The 20,377-nt window shown below is 41.2% G+C and overlaps 1 protein-coding gene across 1 annotated transcript in view; it reads right to left on the bottom strand.

The window, feature by feature from the left end:
• The window catches only part of LOC106571024 (neuronal acetylcholine receptor subunit alpha-2), a 55,281-nt gene extending 36,533 nt beyond the window's left edge, over positions 1-18,748 (bottom strand). The window contains exons 1-3 of the mRNA XM_045695527.2: positions 17,797-18,748; positions 7,848-7,999; positions 3,478-3,522 (exon numbers count right to left, since the gene is read on the bottom strand). Of these exons, the coding sequence (XP_045551483.1) occupies positions 3,478-3,522; positions 7,848-7,999; positions 17,797-17,863 (264 nt within the window). The 5' untranslated portion in view covers positions 17,864-18,748. The remainder of the gene's footprint in view (positions 1-3,477; positions 3,523-7,847; positions 8,000-17,796) is intronic.
• Between the last annotated feature and the right edge of the window lie 1,629 nt (positions 18,749-20,377).

The raw sequence follows: 20,377 nt of genomic DNA, 5'->3' as shown, positions 1-20,377 counted from the left end.
CTACAATGTATAGTGCAGCATCAGAATGTAATGAGCTAACAGATGTACTGAGCAGTGAACTAAGAATGGTGTCTGAGTGGGTTGATGTGAACAAATTGGTGTTGAACATTTCTAAAACTGAATGTATTGTATTTGTTTCAAGATATATGCTTGCTGATGATCCCCAATTGAATTTGTCAATGAAAAGACCGTATGTAGAGCAAGTGAAAAAAGCAAACTACTAGGTGTCATACAGTTTTATCATGGTCAGAACACATAGAAAATATTGTTATTAAAATCTCTTAATGATCTGCCCTTTTTTTCAATTTTCGCCTAAAAAGACATACCCACATCTAACTGCCTGTAGCTCAGGCCCTGAAGTAAGGATATGCATATCCTTGGTACCATTTGAAAGGAAACACTTTAACGTTTGTGGAAATGTGAAAGGAATGTAGTAGAATATAACACAATAGATCTGGTAAAAGATAATACTAAGAAAAAAAACAACCGTTAATTTGTATTTTTTTGTACCATCATCTTTGAAATGCAAGAGAAAGGCCATAATGTATTATTCCAGCCCAGGTGCAATTTATATTTGGCCACTAGATGGCAGCAGTGTATGTGCAAAGTTTTAGACTGATCCAATTAACCATTGCATTTCTGTTCAAAATGTTGTATCAAGACTTTCCAAAGGTGCCTAATTTGTTTATTAATAACTTTTCATGTTCAAAATTGTGCACTCTCCTCAAACAATAGCATGGTATTCTTTCACTGTAATAGCTACTGTAAATTGGGCAGTGCAGTTTAACCTGTTAGGGCTAGGGGGCAGTATTGACACGGCCGGATAAAAAACGTACCCGATTTAATCTGGTTACTACTCCTGCCCAGTAACTAGAATATGCATATAATTATTGGCTTTGGATAGAAAACACCCTAAAGTTTCTAAAACTGTTTGAATGGTGTCTGTGAGTATAACAGAACTCATATGGCAGGCCAAAACCTGAGAAGATTCCATGCAGGAAGTGGCCTGTCTGACAAATTGTCTTTCATCTTGGCTCTTTTTATTGAAGACTGAGGATCTTTGCAATAACGTGACACTTCCTACGGCTCCCATAGGCTCTCAGAGCCCGGGAAAAAGCTGAACGATATTGAGGTAGGCTCTGGCTGAAACACATTATCGCTTTTGGCAAGTGGCCGATCAGAGTACTATGGGCTTAGGCGCATGCCCGAGTCGACCGAATGCTTTATTTTCTTTCGTCTGTTTACCTAAACGCAGATTCCCGGTCGGAATATTATCGCTTTTTTATGAGAAAAATGGCATAAAAATTGATTTTAAACAGCGGTTGACATGCTTCGAAGTACGGTAATGGAATATTTAGAATTTTTTTGTCACGAACTGCGCCATGCTCGTCACCCTTATTTACCCTTTCGGATAGTGTCTTGAACGCACGAACAAAACGCCGCTGTTTGGATATAACTATGGATTATTTTGAACCAAACCAACATTTGTTATTGAAGTAGAAGTCCTGGGAGTGCATTCTGATGAAGACAGCAAAGGTAATAACATTTTTATTATAGTAAATCTGACTTTGATGAGTGCTAAACTTGCTGGGTGTCTAAATAGCTAGCCCTGTGATGCCGGGCTATCTACTGAGAATATTGCAAAATGTGCTTTCACCGAAAAGCTATTTTAAAATCGGACATATCGAGTGCATAGACGAGTTCTGTATCTATAATTCTTAAAATAATTGTTATGCTTTTTGTGAACGTTTATCGTGAGTAATTTAGTAAATTCACCGGCAGTGTTCGGTGGGAATGCTAGTCACATGCTAGTCACATGCTAATGTAAAAAGCTGGTTTTTGATATAAATATGAACTTGATTGAACAAAACATGCATGTATTGTATAACATAATGTCCTAGGGTTGTCATCTGATGAAGATCATCAAAGGTTAGTGCTACATTTAGCTGTGGTTTGGGTTTATGTGGCATTATATGCTAGCTTGAAAAATGGGTGTCTGATTATTTCTGGCTGGGTAATCTGCTGACATAATCTAATGTTTTGCTTTCGTTGTAAAGCCTTTTTGAAATCGGACAGTGTGGTTAGATTAACAAGAGTCTTGTCTTTAAAATGGTGTAAAATTGTCATATGTTTGAAAAATTGAAGTTTTTGCATTTTTGAGGAATTTGAATAACGCGCCACGGGATTACACTGGCTGTTGAGTAGGTGGGACCCTTGCGTCCCACCTAGCCCATAGAGGTTAACAAGAATTTAAGCTTTCTGCCAATATCAGATATGTCTATGTCCTGGGAAATGTTCTTGTTACTTACATCTCACGCTAATCGCATTAGCCTACATTAGCTCAACCGTCCCGTGGAAGGGACACCGATCCCGAAGACGATGGCTAAGGGAATTGCTGTTACAAGACAATGTTCAGAGTATGTAACATCTAACACACTGAATCAGGTGATTCAATCCCTGGTCCTATCATACTTAGAGTACTGTCCAGTTATATGGTCATCTGCAGCAAAGAAAAAGCTCCAAATGGCTTGAAACAGGGCTGCCAGATTAGCTCTTCATTGCTCTATTCGTGTGCATGTTATTCAAATGCATCAGAATCTGTCATGGCTTCACGTTAAAAACAAATGACTATCCAGTCTTATGATTTTCTTTAGGAATGTTATATTTTAAATTAAAAAAAACATTCTTTTTCAGGTAAGTTAGTACTTACTAGCAACACGAATAACCACCAAACCAGACAGACAAATTCAGGGCAGCTAAGACAACCCAAGCCAAGGACAAATCACCTTAAATATACAGTTTTATATAGAGCCATAGCTGAATGGAACTCTTTACCAATCCATATTTCTCAGGCAAAACGTAAATCCACCTTCAAGAAAAAAAATAAAAGAACATCTAATGTGATAGACCATATGACTGGACAGGAAATAGAAAGAACATCTAATGTGATAGACCATATGACTGGACAGGAAACAGAAAGAACATCTAATGTGATAGACCATATGACTGGACAGGAAATAGAAAGAACATCTAATGTGATAGACCATATGACTGGACAGGAAATAGAAAGAACATCTAATGTGATAGACCATATGACTGGACAGGAAATAGAAAGCATCAACTGAATGTTAAATGTGTTTCCTGTCAGGTATTTTAATTGTCTGTATTGCCTACTTGTTGAATGTTTGAAGTCTTGATTTGTAATTGTTTGTAATGTCTTGTTAATTGCTGTTGGACCACAGGAAGATTAGCTAGCGTTACGGCTTTAGCTAATGGGGATCCTAATAAAAATGACACATACTGAATGTATTGAAACACCTCAGTCACACACATGCACTATATACTGAATGTACTGAAACACCTCAGTCACACACATGCACTATATACTGAATGCACTGAAACACCTCAGTCACACACATACTATATACTGAATGTACTGAAACACATGCACTATATATACTGAATGTACTGAAACACCTGTTTCAGCCAGACGTTGGTGGTCATCATCTGATTCTTCTCGTCCTGTAGAAAGGAAAATAAAAATGTCAACGAAAAACAGAGGAGGGAAAAGACTGACAAAAAGTAGAGAAATACAGGGGTAGAGGGAAATCCTGTAGGTTTACACCAGAGCCTCCAACCCTGTTCTTTGAGAGCTACCCTCCGGTAGATTTACACTCCAACCTCCCAGTCGTAATTAACCTGATTCAACGTATCAACCAGCTAATTATTAGAATCAGGTGTGCTAGATTGGGTTTAGAGTGAAAACCTACAGGATGGTAGTTCTCCAGGAACAGGGCTGGAGAGCCCTGGTGTAAACCTACAGGACTGTAACTCTCCAGGAACAGGGTAGGAGAGCCCTGGTGTAAACCTACAGGACTGTAACTCTCCAGGAACAGGGCTGGAGAGCCCTGGTGTTAACCTACAGGACAGTAGCTCTCCTGGAACAGGGCTGGAGAGCCCTGGTGTTAACCTACAGGACAGTAGCTCTCCAGGAACAGGGTTGGAGAGCCCTGGTGTTAACCTACAGGACAGTAGCTCTCCAGGAACAGGGTTGGAGAGCCCTGGTGTTAACCTACAGGACAGTAGCTCTCCAGGAACAGGGTTGGAGAGCCCTGGTGTAAACATACAGGACAGTAGCTCTCCGGGAACAGAGTTGGAGAGCCCTGGTGTAAACATACAGGACAGTAGCTCTCCGGGAACAGAGTTGGAGAGCCCTGGTGTAAACATACAGGACAGTAGCAGTAGAGGTTCTTACGACGTTCAAGAAAGGAACATAACATAGCCAGCAGCATTTCACTTTAATCTCCTGATGGATGTGAAGTCGCACTCTCTCTCTCAAGGGCTGCAGTGTTCACGGAGAAACCGTGATACAATAGGAAAGGTAGTAAAAGTTGCCTGAAGTGATGAGGTTGTCAAAACATTAGGAACACTATCCTAATATTGAGTTGCACCCCGTTTTGCCCTCAGAAAAGCCTCAATTCATAGGGGCATGGACAACAAGTCCACGGTTCCACAGGGATGCTGGTTGGTTTGTTACTGTTCCCTGTTTCTGATTGTTACTATTTCCCTGTTTCTTTTTTTACATTTCTGTTTGTTACTGTTTCTCTGTTTCTGTTTGTTACTGTTTCTCTGTTTCTGTTTGTTACTGTTTCTCTGTTTCTGTTTGTTACTGTTTCTCTGTTTCTGTTTGTTACTGTTTCCCTCTTTCTGTTTGTTACTGTTTCTCTGTTTCTGTTTGTTACTGTTTCTCTGTTTCTGTTTGTTACTGTTTCTCTGTTTCTGTTTGTTACTGTTTCTCTGTTTCTGTTTGTTACTATTTCTCTGTTTCTGTTTGTTACTGTTTCCCTGTTTCTGTTTGTTACTGTTTCCCTGTTTCTGTTTGTTACTGTTTCTCTGTTTCTGTTTGTTACTGTTTCCCTGTTTCTGTTTGTTACTGTTTCCCTGTTTCTGTTTGTTACTGTTTCTCTGTTTCTGTTTGTTACTGTTTCCCTCTTTCTGTTTGTTACTGTTTCCCTCTTTCTGTTTGTTACTGTTTCTCTGTTTCTGTTTGTTACTGTTTCTCTGTTTCTGTTTGTTACTGTTTCCCTGTTTCTGTTTGTTACTGTTTCCCTCTTTCTGTTTGTTACTGTTTCCCTGTTTCTGTTTGTTACTGTTTCCCTGTTTCTGTTTGTTACTGTTTCCCTGTTTCTGTTTGTTCCTGTTTCTCTGTTTCTGTTTCTCTGTTTCTGTTTGTTACTGTTTCCCTCTTTCTGTTTGTTACTGTTTCCCTGTTTCTGTTTGTTACTGTTTCTCTGTTTCTGTTTGTTACTGTTTCTCTGTTTCTGTTTGTTACTGTTTCCCTCTTTCTGTTTGTTACTGTTTCTCTGTTTCTGTTTGTTACTGTTTCTCTGTTTCTGTTTGTTACTGTTTCCCTGTTTCTGTTTGTTACTGTTTCCCTCTTTCTGTTTGTTACTGTTTCCCTGTTTCTGTTTGTTACTGTTTCTCTGTTTCTGTTTGTTACTGTTTCTCTGTTTCTGTTTGTTACTGTTTCTCTGTTTCTGTTTGTTACTGTTTCTCTGTTTCTGTTTGTTACTGTTTCCCTGTTTCTGTTTGTTACTGTTTCTCTGTTTCTGTTTGTTTCTGTTTCTCTGTTTCTGTTTGTTACTGTTTCTCTGTTTCTGTTTGTTACTGTTTCCCTCTTTCTGTTTGTTACTGTTTCTCTGTTTCTGTTAGTTACTGTTTCTCTGTTTCTGTTTGTTACTGTTTCCCTGTTTCTGTTTGTTACTGTTTCCCTCTTTCTGTTTGTTACTGTTTCCCTGTTTCTGTTTGTTACTGTTTCCCTGTTTCTGTTTGTTACTGTTTCCCTGTTTCTGTTTGTTCCTGTTTCTCTGTTTCTGTTTCTCTGTTTCTGTTTGTTACTGTTTCCCTCTTTCTGTTTGTTACTGTTTCCCTGTTTCTGTTTGTTACTGTTTCTCTGTTTCTGTTTGTTACTGTTTCTCTGTTTCTGTTTGTTACTGTTTCCCTCTTTCTGTTTGTTACTGTTTCTCTGTTTCTGTTTGTTACTGTTTCTCTGTTTCTGTTTGTTACTGTTTCCCTGTTTCTGTTTGTTACTGTTTCCCTCTTTCTGTTTGTTACTGTTTCCCTGTTTCTGTTTGTTACTGTTTCTCTGTTTCTGTTTGTTACTGTTTCTCTGTTTCTGTTTGTTACTGTTTCTCTGTTTCTGTTTGTTACTGTTTCTCTGTTTCTGTTTGTTACTGTTTCCCTGTTTCTGTTTGTTACTGTTTCTCTGTTTCTGTTTGTTACTGTTTCTCTGTTTCTGTTTGTTTCTGTTTCTCTGTTTCTGTTTGTTACTGTTTCTCTGTTTCTGTTTGTTCCTGTTTCTCTGTTTCTGTTTCTCTGTTTCTGTTTGTTACTGTTTCCCTCTTTCTGTTTGTTACTGTTTCCCTGTTTCTGTTTGTTACTGTTTCCCTGTTTCTGTTTGTTACTGTTTCCCTGTTTCTGTTTCTCTGTTTCTGTTTGTTACTGTTCCTCTGTTTCTGTTTGTTACTGTTTCCCTGTTTCTGTTTCTCTGTTTCTGTTTGTTACTGTTTCTCTGTTCTCTGTTTCTGTTTGTTACTGTTTCCCTCTTTCTGTTTGTTACTGTTTCCCTGTTTCTGTTTGTTACTGTTTCCCTGTTTCTGTTTGTTACTGTTTCCCTGTTTCTGTTTCTCTGTTTCTGTTTGTTACTGTTCCTCTGTTTCTGTTTGTTACTGTTTCCCTGTTTCTGTTTCTCTGTTTCTGTTTGTTACTGTTTCTCTGTTTCTGTTTGTTACTGTTTCCCTGTTTCTGTTTGTTACTGTTTCTCTGTTTCTGTTTGTTACTGTTTCTCTGTTTCTGTTTGTTACTGTTTCTCTGTTTCTGTTTGTTACTGTTTCTCTGTTTCTGTTTGTTACTGTTTCTCTGTTTCTGTTTGTTACTGTTTCCCTGTTTCTGTTTGTTACTGTTTCCCTGTTTCTGTTTGTTACTGTTTCCCTGTTTCTGTTTGTTACTGTTTCTCTGTTTCTGTTTCTCTGTTACTGTTTCTCTGTTTCTGTTTCTCTGTTTCTGTTTGTTACTGTTTCTCTGTTTCTGTTTCTCTGTTTCTGTTTGTTACTGTTTCTCTGTTACTGTTTCTCTGTTTCTGTTTCTCTGTTTCTGTTTGTTATTGTTTCTCTTTTTCTGTTTGTTACTGTTTCTCTGTTTCTGTTTGTTACTGTTTCTCTGTTTCTGTTTGTTACTGTTTCCCTGTTTCTGTTTGTTACTGTTTCCCTGTTTCTGTTTCTCTGTTTGTGTTTGTTACTGTTTCTCTGTTTCTGTTTGTTACTGTTTCCCTGTTTCTGTTTCTCTGTTTCTGTTTGTTACTGTTTTTCTGTTTCTGTTTCTCTGTTTCTCTGTTACTGTTTCCCTGTTACTGGTCCTCTGTTTCTGTTTGTTACTGTTTCTCTGTTTCTGTTTGTTACTGTTTCTCTGTTTCTGTTTCTCTGTTTCTGTTTGTTACTGTTTGTTACTGTTTCTCTGTTTCTGTTTGTTACTGTTTCTCTTTTTCTGTTTGTTACTGTTTCTCTGTTTCTGTTTGTTACTGTTTCCCTGTTTCTGTTTGTTACTGTTTCCCTCTTTCTGTTTGTTACTGTTTCCCTCTTTATGTTTGTTACTGTTTACCTCTTTATGTTTGTTACTGTTTCTCTGTTTCTGTTTGTTACTGTTTCTCTGTTTCTGTTTCCTACTGTTTCCCTCTTTCTGTTTGTTACTGTTTCTCTTTTTCTGTTTGTTACTGTTTCCCTGTTTCTGTTTGTTTCTGTTACTCTGTTTCTTTCTTCCTCTGTGCACAGGTCCTGTCAGTCACTACTCACCACATCAATGAGCTGTGCTATGGAGAGTCCGAACTTGACGATAACCACGTCTGAGATGTTGGGTACGGGTCTGGACCACTTGTTGTACCCGATGAAGAGCTTCTTGAAGAGCTCGTCCTCCGCATGTGAGTGGGTCTTCTCATGACAGAAAACTAACAGGGGGGTCAGAGAGAGCTTTATAGCAAACCGTTTCTCAGGTACAATTATGCATAGATGTATTGTGCTTTAAGGAGCTTTTTCCCCCACTGTAGTCTTTCTATTTCTAATGAATAATGTATACAGATATAATAACTATTTCATACCGCCAGATTTGTAAAATGGTTACTCTTATTTCAAATCCTACAAGTTGAAGGACCGTTTATCAAATACAGCAAATATATGACAGGTATGGATCAGCGAATTAGTGATATGAGATAAAAACCTGTGTCTGTAAAAATGTGTGAAATCTCCCCACTTGAAATCTCCCCACTTCCTCATTTATGACTCCATTGTCCCCTCTTTGACTTGACTGTAGTTGTTGGTACAGCTGTGTGGTTGTAAGACCTACTGTAGGAGGTTTTAATCAAATTAACTCTGAGACAGTGTAGACAGATTTGAACTGAGCTGACAGACTGACTTTGAAAACAAAACTTTATTAATTGTTGTCATTTTATTGTGAGAAACTGCAGATTTATCAGATTTTTTTCCCCCATCAGTTTAGACACACTTTACAGACGCTGTTGCTACTCTGTTTATTATTATCTATCCTGATTGCCTAGTCACTGGGCGCGTTCGAGTGAATCACTTTTGTCAAGTCGGAGACCATCGTTGTTGCACTATGGTTATAGAAATTGTCCGACTTGCGACTACTTGTCGATTGCATGAACTTTAAAAAATAATAATGTGATGAAAAGGTCATGCAGGTTTTGACGAAGTCTCCTTCAGGTCTCTGCAGTAGATACTCACCAACTGTACCATGCCGTCCTCTGCTGCATTGTGGGAGGAACTATGTATCAACCAATCAACAGGGTGTTTTTTTTGTTTGACCCACGCAAACGTGGCCAAAAGAAGTGAATGAAACAGGAACCGACTTTGCCTGCGAGTTATGATCAGAGCCTTTCTGTTGGAAAACCCCTACAGCGTCCTACTTTTGGTTATTACAGATGCAACTCCCCGAGTTCCGTCTACAGTCGGCTTAGTTAGGATTACCACTCGAACACACCCTCTGATTGACATTATTGTTTTACCAAATGGATGGATGGATCCCTCTCTCCCTCTCCCTCTCTCTCTCTCTCTCTCTCTCTCTTTCTCTCTCTCTGTGTGTGTGTACATAATCATTCAATTACACATATCTTGACTTCCTCCCCAATGGCACCCTATTCCCAGTATAGAGCTATTATCCACAGGCCTCTGGTCAAAACTAGTGCACTATATAGGGAATAGGGTTCCATTTGTGTCTGAGCTATGAGTTAATCCATCCGTCTCAGTCAGAAGGGGTTGTGGGGCCAACCTCATACATTAAGCTGCCAGCAAGCTGTCATTCCGGATGACACAGACTCTAAAACATAAACCATTTATGTTCTCTGTTCAACTCAATGTGAATTCAGTGAATATGAACGAATATCTTCCTGACCTGACATGGATTTATTGCATAACACCTGACTGAGTTTACTGAGTGACACCCCGAGCTGAGCTAGACATACGCTGAGTGGACAAAACATTAACAACACCTGCTCGTTCCATGACATAGACCGACCAGGTGAATCCAGGTGAAAGCTATGATCCCTTCAAATCATGTAGCGAAATGTTAGTGTTCCTAGCTCCAACAGTGCAGTAATATCTAACAGTTAACAACAATACACACACACACACACACACATCTAAAAGTAACAGAATGGAATTAAGAAATATATACATTTTAGGACGAAGGCTATGATCCCTTATTGATGTCACATTGACGTTAAATCCACTTCAGTCAGTGTAGATGGAGGGGAGGATACAGGTAGAAGGATTTTAAAGCTTTGAGAAAACCGAGACATGGATTGTGTATGTGTGCCATTCAGAGGGTGAATGCCTTTTAACAGTGTATTGTAGTAGATGCCAGGCGCACCGGTTTGTGTCAAGAACTGCAAAGCTGCTGGGTTTTTCATGCGCAAAAAAAACCCCAGCAGTGTTCATCAAGAATGGTCCACAATCATTGGAGTCATTATGGGTCAGCATCCCTGTGGAATGCTTTGTAGAGCCCATGCCCCGACGAACTGAGGCTGTTAACTCAATATTAAATCAAATCAAATGTTATTGGTCATATGCACCAAATACAACAGTTGTAGACTGTACAGTGAAATGCTTACTTACAAGCACATTCCCAACAGTTCAGCATTAAAAAGTAAAACAAATGAAATAGTAACACAATAAAAACAATAACAAGGCTATATACAAGGAGTACCAGTACTAAGTCAATATACAAGGAGTACCAGGACTGAGTCAATATACAAGGAGTACCAGTACTGAGTCAATGTACAAGGAGTACCAGTACTGAGTCAATGTGCAGGGGTATGAGGTAGTTGAGGTAATACAGTACGTAGATGTGGGTAAAAGTGACTAGGCAATCAGGAAATACAGTGCATTTGGAAAGTATTCAGACCCCTTGACTTTTTCCCCCATTTTGTTACATTACAGCCTTATTCTGAAATTGATTAAAACATTTTTTTCCTCATCAATCTACACACAATACCCCATAATGGCAAAGCAAAAACAGTGTTTTAGACATTTTTGCAAATTTATAAAAAGAAAAAAAACTGAAATGACATTTACATACTGTAAGTTTTCAGACCCTTTACTCAGTACTTTGTTGAAGCACCTTTGGCAGTGATTACAGCCTTGAGTCTTCTTGGGTATGATGCTACAAGCTTGACACGTCTGTATTTGGGGACTTCCTCCCATTCTTCTTTGCAGATCCTCTCAAGCTCTGTCAGGTTGGATGGGGAGCGTCGCTGCACAGCTATTTGCAGGTCTCTCCAGAGATGTTCGATCGGGTTCAAGTCCGGGCTCTGGCTGGGCCACTCAAGGACATTCAGAGACTTGTCCCGAAGCCACTCCTGTATTGTCTTGGCTATGTACTTAGGGTTGTTGTCCTGTTGGAAGGTGAACCTTCGCCCCAGTCTGAGGTCCTGGGCTCGCTGTAGCAGGTTTTCATCAAAGATCTCTCTGTACTTTGTTCAATAAATCTTTTGCTCGATCCTGACTAGTCTCCCAGTCCCTGCCGCTGAAAAACATCCCCACAGCATGATGCTGCCAACACCATGCTTCACCGTAGGGATGGTGCCAGGTTTCCTCCAGACATGATGCTTGGCATTCAGGCCAAAGAGTTCAATCTTGGTTTCATCAGAGCAGAGAATCTTGTTTCTCAAGATCTGAGAGTCTATTAGGTGCCTTTTGGAAAACTCCAAGCCGGCTGTCATGTGCCTTTTACTAAGAAGTGGCTTCCATCTGGCCACTCTACAAGAAAGGCCTAAATGTTGTAGTGCTGCAGAGATGGTTGTCCTTCCGGAAGGTTCTGTCATCTCCACAGAGGAACTCTGGAGCTCTGTCAGAGTGGCCATCGGGTTCTTGTTCACCTCCCTGACCAAGGCCCTTCTCCCCCGATTGCTCAGTTTTGCTCGGCGGCCAGCTCTAGGGAGAGTTTTGGTGGTTCCAAACATCTTAAATTTAAGAATTCTATAGAAATGTTTTGGTACCCTTCCCCAGATCTGTGCCGTGACAATCCTGTCTCGGAACTCTATGGAAAAATCCTTCGACCTCATGGCTTGGTTTTTGCCCTGACATGAACTGTCAACTGTTGGAATGTGTGTGCCTTTCCAAATCATGTCCAATCAACTGAATTTACCACAGGTGGACACCAATCAAGTTGTAGAAACATCTCAAGGATGATCAATGGAAACAGGATGCACTTGAGTTTAATTTCTCATATCAAAGGGTCTGAATACTTATGTAAATAAGGTATTTCTGTTTTTTAAACTTGTTTTCCCTTTTTCATTATGTATTGTCTGAAGATTGAGATTTAATTTTTTTATACATTGAATATGTAACAAACAGAGAAAAAAGTGAAGGGGCCTGAATACTTTCCTAATGCACTGTATAACAAATAGAGTAGCAGCAGCGTTATTAAAGTGTGTGTGTGTGAGTGTGTGTGTGTGTGTGTGTGTGTGTGTGTGTGTGTGTGTGTGTGTGTGTGTGTGTGTGTGTGTGTGTGTGTGTGTGTGGCGTCAATATGCATATGTGTGTGTGTGTGTGTGTGTGTGTGTGTGTGTGTGTGTGTGTGTGTGTGTGTGTGTGTGTGTGTGTGTGTGTGTGTGTGTGTGTGTGTGTGTGTGTGTTTTGGAATGTCAGTGTAGTATGTGTGAGTGTGTGGGTAGAGTCCAGTGAGTGTGTGGGCAGAGTCCAGTCAGTGTGAGGGTAGAGTCCAGTGAGTGTGAGGGTAGAGTCCAGTCAGTGTGTGGGTAGAGTCCAGTGAGTGTGTGGGTAGAGTCCAGTCAGTGTGAGGGTAGAGTCCACTGAGTGTGTGGGTAGAGTCCAGTCAGTGTGCGGGTAGAGTCCAGTCAGTGTGCGGGTAGAGTCCAGTGAGTGTGCGGGTAGAGTCCAGTGAGTGTGCGGGTAGAGTCCAGTCAGTGTGTGGGTAGAGTCCAGTCAGTGTGTGGGTAGAGTCCAGTCAGTGTGCGGGTAGAGTCCAGTCAGTGTGCGGGTAGAGTCCAGTCAGTGTGCGGGTAGAGTCCAGCCAGTGTGTGGGTAGAGTCCAGCCAGTGTGTGGGTAGAGTCCAGCCAGTGTGTGGGTAGAGTCCAGTGAGTGTGAGGGTAGAGTCCAGTCCGTGTGGGGGTAGAGTCCAGTCAGTGTGGGGGTAGAGTCCAGTGAGTGTGTGGGTAGAGTCCAGTGAGTGTGTGGGTAGAGTCCAGTGAGTGTGTGGGTAGAGTCCAGCCAGTGTGTGGGTAGAGTCCAGTCAGTGTGTGGGTAGAGTCCAGCCAGTGTGTGGGTAGAGTCCAGCCAGTGTGTGGGTAGAGTCCAGGCCAGTGTGTGGGTAGAGTCCAGCCAGTGTGTGGGTAGAGTCCAGTCAGTGTGTGGGTAGAGTCCAGCCAGTGTGTGGGTAGAGTCCAGTGAGTTGTGTGGGTAGAGTCCAGTCAGTGTGCGGGTAGAGTCCAGTCAGTGTGCGGGTAGAGTCCAGTCAGTGTGCGGGTAGAGTCCAGTCAGTGTGCGGGTAGAGTCCAGTGAGTGTGTGGGTAGAGTCCAGTCAGTGTGTGGGTAGAGTCCAGTCAGTGTGGGGGTAGAGTCCAGTCAGTGTGTGGGTAGAGTCCAGTGAGTGTGTGGGTAGAGTCCAGCCAGTGTGTGGGTAGAGTCCAGTCAGTGTGTGGGTAGAGTCCAGCCAGTGTGTGGGTAGAGTCCAGCCAGTGTGTGGGTAGAGTCCAGCCAGTGTGTGGGTAGAGTCCAGCCAGTGTGTGGGTAGAGTCCAGCCAGTGTGTGGGTAGAGTCCAGTCAGTGTGTGGGTAGAGTCCAGTGAGTTGTGTGGGTAGAGTCCAGTGAGTTGTGTGGGTAGAGTCCAGTCAGTGTGCGGGTAGAGTCCAGTCAGTGTGCGGGTAGAGTCCAGTCAGTGTGCGGGTAGAGTCCAGTGAGTGTGTGGGTAGAGTCCAGTCAGTGTGTGGGTAGAGTCCAGTCAGTGTGTGGGTAGAGTCCAGTCAGTGTGTGGGTAGAGTCCAGTCAGTGTGTGGGTAGAGTCCAGTCAGTGTGTGGGTAGAGTCCAGTCAGTGTCGGTAGAGATTCAGTGCAAAACAAGATAAATAAATAATAAAAAAAGAGGTCAATGTTAATTGTCAGGGTAACCATTTGATGAACTGTTCAGCAGTCTTAGTTGATGATCCCTGGTCTACTATAATGGAGTACTGGAAGTGATAGTTGATGATCCCTGGTCTACTATAATGGAGTACTGGAAGTGATAGTTGATGATCCCTGGTCTACTATAATGGAGTACTGGAAGTGATAGTTGATGATCCCTGGTCTACTATAATGGAGTACTGGAAGTGATAGTTGATGATCCCTGGTCTACTATAATGGAGTACTGGAAGTGATAGTTGATGATCCCTGGTCTACTATAATGGAGGTGTAGCAACAGTAGTAATGGTCTGATTCTGGTGAAGCACATTGCATCACATCACACTTTAATTACTTGCACACTTGAAGCTCCGCTGTGATTGTGCGTGTGTCCGTCCGGTCTGGTGTCGGACCAGCACGAGGCAGAGACTAGCGGAGACAAGATGCACCGGGTTGACAAAAAGCCCTCGAGCGCCGGAGATCAAAGTGCCACCTGTCAATGGAGACGAGAGGAGAAGCGATGACACCTCCATTCCTCCTCAGGCTTGGATCTTTTGGGATCTTGGACACTGTCCAAATTGCTTGGTAAGTTGTGTAGTACCAGGGCCTGGACAGTTCAAGTTGTGTAGTACCAGGGCCTGGGCAGTTCAAGGTGTGTAGTACCAGGGCCTGGACAGTTCAAGGTGTGTAGCATCAGGGCCTGGACAGTTCAAGTTGTGTAGCAGCAGGGCCTGGACAGTTCAAGTTGTGTAGCAGCAGGGCCTGGACAGTTCAAGTTGTGTAGCAGCAGGGCCTGGACAGTTCAAGTTGTGTAGCAGCAGGGCCTGGACAGTTCAAGTTGTGTGGTACCAGGGCCTGGACAGTTCAAGTTGTGTAGCAGCAGGGCCTGGACAGTTCAAGTTGTGTAGTACCAGGGCCAGGACAGTTCAAGGTGTGTAGTACCAGGGCCTGGACAGTTCAAGGTGTATAGTACCAGGGCCTGGACAGTTCAAGGTGTTTACTACCTAGGGGCCAGACAGATCATGTGTGATGTTTCAGAAAGTACCCCAGAGTGCCTCCCTGCCTGAACGAGTCAGCAACTTCTCCGGCCAAATATGCTCTTCAAATGTAATCACATTTTATTTGTCACATGCTTCGTAAAACAACAGGTGTAGACTAACAGTGAAATGCTTTCTTGTTATTTTTACCCCTTTTTATCCCCAATTTTTTGGGGGAATCCAATTGGGGAATTGGGGAATCCAATTGGTAGTTACAGTCAGTACAATAAATACACAATGAGTAACAATATCTTGTCTATGTACAGTGGATGGAGTACCAGTACCGAGTTGAAGTGCAAGGCTATGAGGTAATTGAGGTAGATACAGTGCCTTCAGAAAGTATTCACACCCCTTGACTTTTTCCACATTTTGTTGTGTTACAGCCTGGAATTTAAATTGCTTTAACTGGCCTACACATAATACCCCATAATGTAAAAAGTGGAATTATGTTTTTAATTGGTATTCAACCCTTTGTTATCGCAAACTAACAATTTCACATAATAAGTTGCATGGACTCACTCTGTGTGTAATAATAATGTTTGACATTACTTTTGAATGACTACCTCATCTCTCTACCCCAACACATTACAATTATCTGTAAGGTTCCTCCGACGAGCTGTGAATTTCAAACACATATTCAACCATAAAGATAAGGGAGGTTTTCCAATGCCTCCAATACCCATCTATCTATTGGTAGATGGCTAAAAAAACAGGCATTGATTATCCCTTTGAGCATGATGAAGGTATTGATTACACTTTGGATGGTGTATCAATACACCCAGTGACTACAAACATACAGGCATCCTTCCTAACTCAGTCTAATGGCTGTGATGAGAGAAAGCTGAGGATGGATCAACAACATTGTAGTTACTCCACAATACTAACCTAAATGACAGAGTGAAAAGAAGGAAGCCTGTACATAATAATACAAATATTCCAAAACATACATCCTGTTTGCAACGAGGCACTAAAGTCATACTGCAAAAAAAATTTGGCAAAGAAATTAACTTTATGTACTGGATACAAAGTGTTCTGTTTTGGGCAAATCCAACACATCACTTTGTACCACTCTCCATATTTTCAAGCATAGTGGTGGCTGCATCATGTTATGGGTATGCTTGTAATCGTTAAGGACTTGGGAGTTTTTTAGGATAAAAAGAAACAGAATAGAGCTAAGCACAGTCAAAATCCTAGATGAAAACCTGGTTCAGTCTGCTTTCCAACAGACACTGGGAGATGAATTCACCTTTCAGCAGGACATTAATGTAAAACACAAGGCCAAATCTACACTGGAGTTGATTAGCAGATGACACTGAATGTTACTGAGGGACCAAGTTACTGTGTTGATTTACATCGGCTTGAAAATCTATGGCAAGACCTGAAAATGGCTGTGTAGCAATGATCAACAACCAATTTAACAGAGCTTGAAGAATTAAAAAAAGAATAATGGCCAAATATTGTACAATCCAGGTGTGCAAAGCTCTTAGAGTCTTACCCAGAAAGACTCACTGCTCTTAGAGACTTACCCAGAAAGACTCACAGCTCTTAGAGACTTACCCAGAAAGATTCACAGCTCTTAGAGACTTACCCAGAAAGACTCACAGCTCTTAGAGACTTACCCAGAAAGACTCCCAGCTCTTAGCGACTTACCCAGAAAGACTCACAGCTGTAATAGCTGCCTAAGGTGATACTAACATGAATTGACTCAGGAAGTTTAATACTTATGCAAATGAGATACTTGTCATTTTCTCATTTCATTTAAAATTAATTAGCAAACATTTCTAAAAACATGTTTTAAATGTGTCATTATGGGGTATTGTGTGTAGATGGATGAGAAAACAAATATTTAATCAATTTTGAATTCAGGTTGTAACACAATGTGGAATAAGTCAAGGGGTATGAATACTTTCTGAAGGCACTGTATAACCTATAGGAAGGTATAAAGTGACTAGGCAACAGGATAGATAATAAACAGTAGCAGCAGCGTATGTGGTGAGTCAAAAACAGTCAATGCAGAAAGTCCTGGTAGCTATTTGGCTAACTATTTAACTAACTATTTAGCAGTGACGTACTAGGCCATACGCACTACCCTCTGTCAGCTGCAGAATGTTTTAGGCTCTGAGGGCGTGACAAATCCTTTCAGCCTTCTGAGGGAGAAGAGGCGTTGTCGTGCCCTCTTCACGACTGTGTTGGTGTGTGTGGACCATGATAATTATTTAGTGGTGAGGATGGACACCGAGGAACTTGAAGCTCCACTGCAGCCCTGTCGATATGAATGGGGGGCGTGCTCGGCCATCCGTTTCCTGTAGTCCACAATCAGCTCCTTTGTCTTGCTGACATTGAGGGAGAGGCTGTTGTCATGGCACCACACTTCTAGGTCACTGACCTTCTCCCTATAGGCTGTCTCATCATTGTTGGTGATCAGGCCACTATGGTGTTGAATGCTGAGCTGTAATCAATGAACAGCATTCTCACCTTGGTGTTCCTCTGGGGAAGAATTCAGCTGACAGCTCTTCTACTCTTCCTACTTTGAAGGTCACAAGACACATATCTGCCACATTTAGAGTAATGTGGAGGTATTAAACTGTAGCCCAAAGATTTAACGATATAAAATTAAAAACAATTTAATGAATAAGAAAAACAGCGTGAAATGTGATGCTAATGGCATTTAATGATGCTACTGGATGGACAAGAGCCCGAGTCAAACAGCAGGAAATTATGGAGAAGGTGTGAAAATCCCAAATAGTTCCGAGTGGTTTAGGAATACAGCAACTGCCCTGAGAGAGAGCACCGATTGTGGTAGGTAAGCAATTTGGTAACATCAACAAACGGTCATATTGACAATGAATTGATTGATAAATAAACGGATACATTTACAGTGGCGTGCCTGTAATATTAGGCTATAGACTAGGCTACAAGCAATGATTTCACACCTTTGGTTCAAGAAAACAACAGCAACGGACATGACTTCCCCGTTTCTCTTTATATATTGTGTTCAGACTTACCTTATTATACCGTCAGAATGTAAGTCTTAGCCCAAAAACAATAAATAATAAAACGAACTTACTTGACTTACATAAGAAGAAACAACAGAGCATAGTGGTCCTCGCTGAGAACAGGTGGTTGAGTAATCCACGTTCCATATTTCACCCTGGTGAGTTATCTTTTCTACTTCTCGCCAAAGCTTCTAGCTTCTATCTACTTTTTAAAAAAAATCAAATAAAATGATCTGCTCTTCTCGGAAGAAAAAAAAGCATTGACGTTGTTATTTGATTATATCCTCTCCAGAAAGGTTATCTTGAAACTATGAGGACGTGGTGAGAAATCGGCTTCCGTGTCAATTTTTGAGAGGATCCACTCCTCCTGTGTCATATGAAGCCTTGCCTCACTTCAGATATCTCATACAGCCGCTTCATGGGCGGGGGAGAGAGTGACGTTTTACTTTACGTGCTGTATGTACCCTTTACAGATGAACATGTATTCAACTTGATTAAATCACTTTTAATAAGGTTGTAGTTTCCAAAATTAAATGTCTCTGTCCTCACCACCGTTTTCTGTGTAGCAGCTGTATCCAAATGCGTTAGGAGGTTAAAAAAAGAAAGAAAAAAAGAAGCGCTGTCCTTCTCATGGTGCTGAAATACAAGAGGCTCTTCGTTATTAATGAACACCGATTTTATTAAGTTTATTTAAGATAGCTGGAGACTTTTTTTCCGATATTATTCAAGGTTTTACGTGGCATGAGGTTACCAAAAATACTTTAATAGCAGACCAATAGCTAATTTTCTCACCACGACGCTCGTCTGATTTACGCATGGAAGGAGACAATTATCCAGGGAACAGTTACGCACGGCTATTAACTTAAACACATTTCTAAGCAGAGCGAAATATTTGGACTCCATTTTCACATCGATATTACAGTATACATATCCAGAAGTTCCATTCAATTGTCATTTCCAGTTAGAGCGATTTTTCTTCTGTTTCACCATGACAAACTCTACGAGCTCCTCTGGGAGGAGGAAATGTGAGGCACCGACTGACTGCGTCTACTCCCCGACCATCTCTCCCTCTCTCTCTCCCCTCTCTCTCTCTCTCTCTCTCTCTCTCTCTCTCTCCTTCCCTGACTTAGTATATCATATGGTAAGGGAGAAGGGACTATAATGCGACTGTCTCCATAAAGCCTCACCATGGCGTTATTATAAAACAGGTACATACATTCAAAGAACAAGTAAAACGTATAAAACATTAGGCCTATTTCAGAATAGGCCTAACTGTCTACATTTCAATGGAAGTTGATTCGGGGTTTTTTTGTACTTGGTGAGCTAGGCAGTTATGATGATATATTGTCGAGTCTAGACAAACACAATCCAGTTTGAGCGTTTTTTATTTTATTTTATGCTTCTGTTTCACCATGACAAACTACAAGCTCCTCTGGGAGGAAGACACCGATTGACTGTGTCTACTCCCGTCTAGGACCAAATCACTTTAAAAGGACTGACATGTAGTGGGTAAGTTAGTTGATCGATAGTAAAAGGGGTGGACTCACAGCTGAAAAACAGTGCATATGGCTATGAGTTAGTTGTTACTGCAAGAGACATCGAGAGGGCAGAGCAGGTGAATTAATAGAAGATAGTGTGTAAACATTGTCTTAGATACTTTATTTTCACAGCTGGATTAAACAAAACAAATCTAACAAACTTATAGCCATATACTTAATGAATAAACTATAACTTTATAATTTCATAATTACTAATATATAATTTCAGAATCCCCCCCCCAGATAAATCAATGCTGTTACTGACCTCAGACCAGAGCTATGTACCAAATGGCACCCTATACCCTATATAGTGTACCACTTTTGACCAGAGCCACAGGGCTGTGCATAGGTCTTGTGTGTTTCTAACTCCTTAATCTTGAGGACCCCTGGGACCAAAACAGACCAAGACAGACCCAGACAGACAGACAGACAGACAGACAGACAGACAGACAGACAGACAGACAGACAGACAGACAGACAGACAGACAGACAGACAGACAGACAGACAGACAGACAGACAGCGCGCGGTACTGTCATTCAGGACACGTGGGGCTAAGCCCCACCTGTTTTTAGCCCCACATGTTTAGCTTAAAATGTGTGTATGTATATATATATATATATATACATTGCATTCGGAAAGTATTCAGACCCCTTCCCTTTTTCTACATGTTACTTTACGGCCTTATTCTAAAATGTATTAAATTAATGTTTTTCCCCTCATCAATCTACACACAATACCCCATAATGACAAAGTGAAAACAGGTTTTTAGTATTTTTTTGCCAAATTATTACAAATAAAAAACGGAAATACCTTACTTAAATAAGTATTCAGCCCCGTTGCTATGAGACAACTGGAAACTCGGAACTAGGAAATCTCAGACTTCAGTGAGTACAAGACAACTGGGACCGGTCATCCAACTCGGAATTGTGGGTATCTCAGGCCTCTTTCTAGAGCTCCGACCTGAAGATCACTGACGTCATGATTCGACCTTGTCTTGAAAGCACCATACATCCAGAGAATGCCAGACTTTTGATGACAAAGTTTTATGACAAAATTTGCTATGGGTTTTAAAAAGGAAGTAAATGAGGCTGAATGAACTGTTTCGCTGCCAGACAAGGCTCC

The sequence above is a fragment of the Salmo salar genome, chromosome 15 (genome assembly GCF_965601325.2).
Source record: "Salmo salar chromosome 15, fSalSal1, whole genome shotgun sequence".
NCBI classification, from domain to species: Eukaryota; Metazoa; Chordata; class Actinopteri; order Salmoniformes; family Salmonidae; genus Salmo; species Salmo salar.
This window is presented reverse-complemented; position numbering and strand designations above follow the sequence as displayed.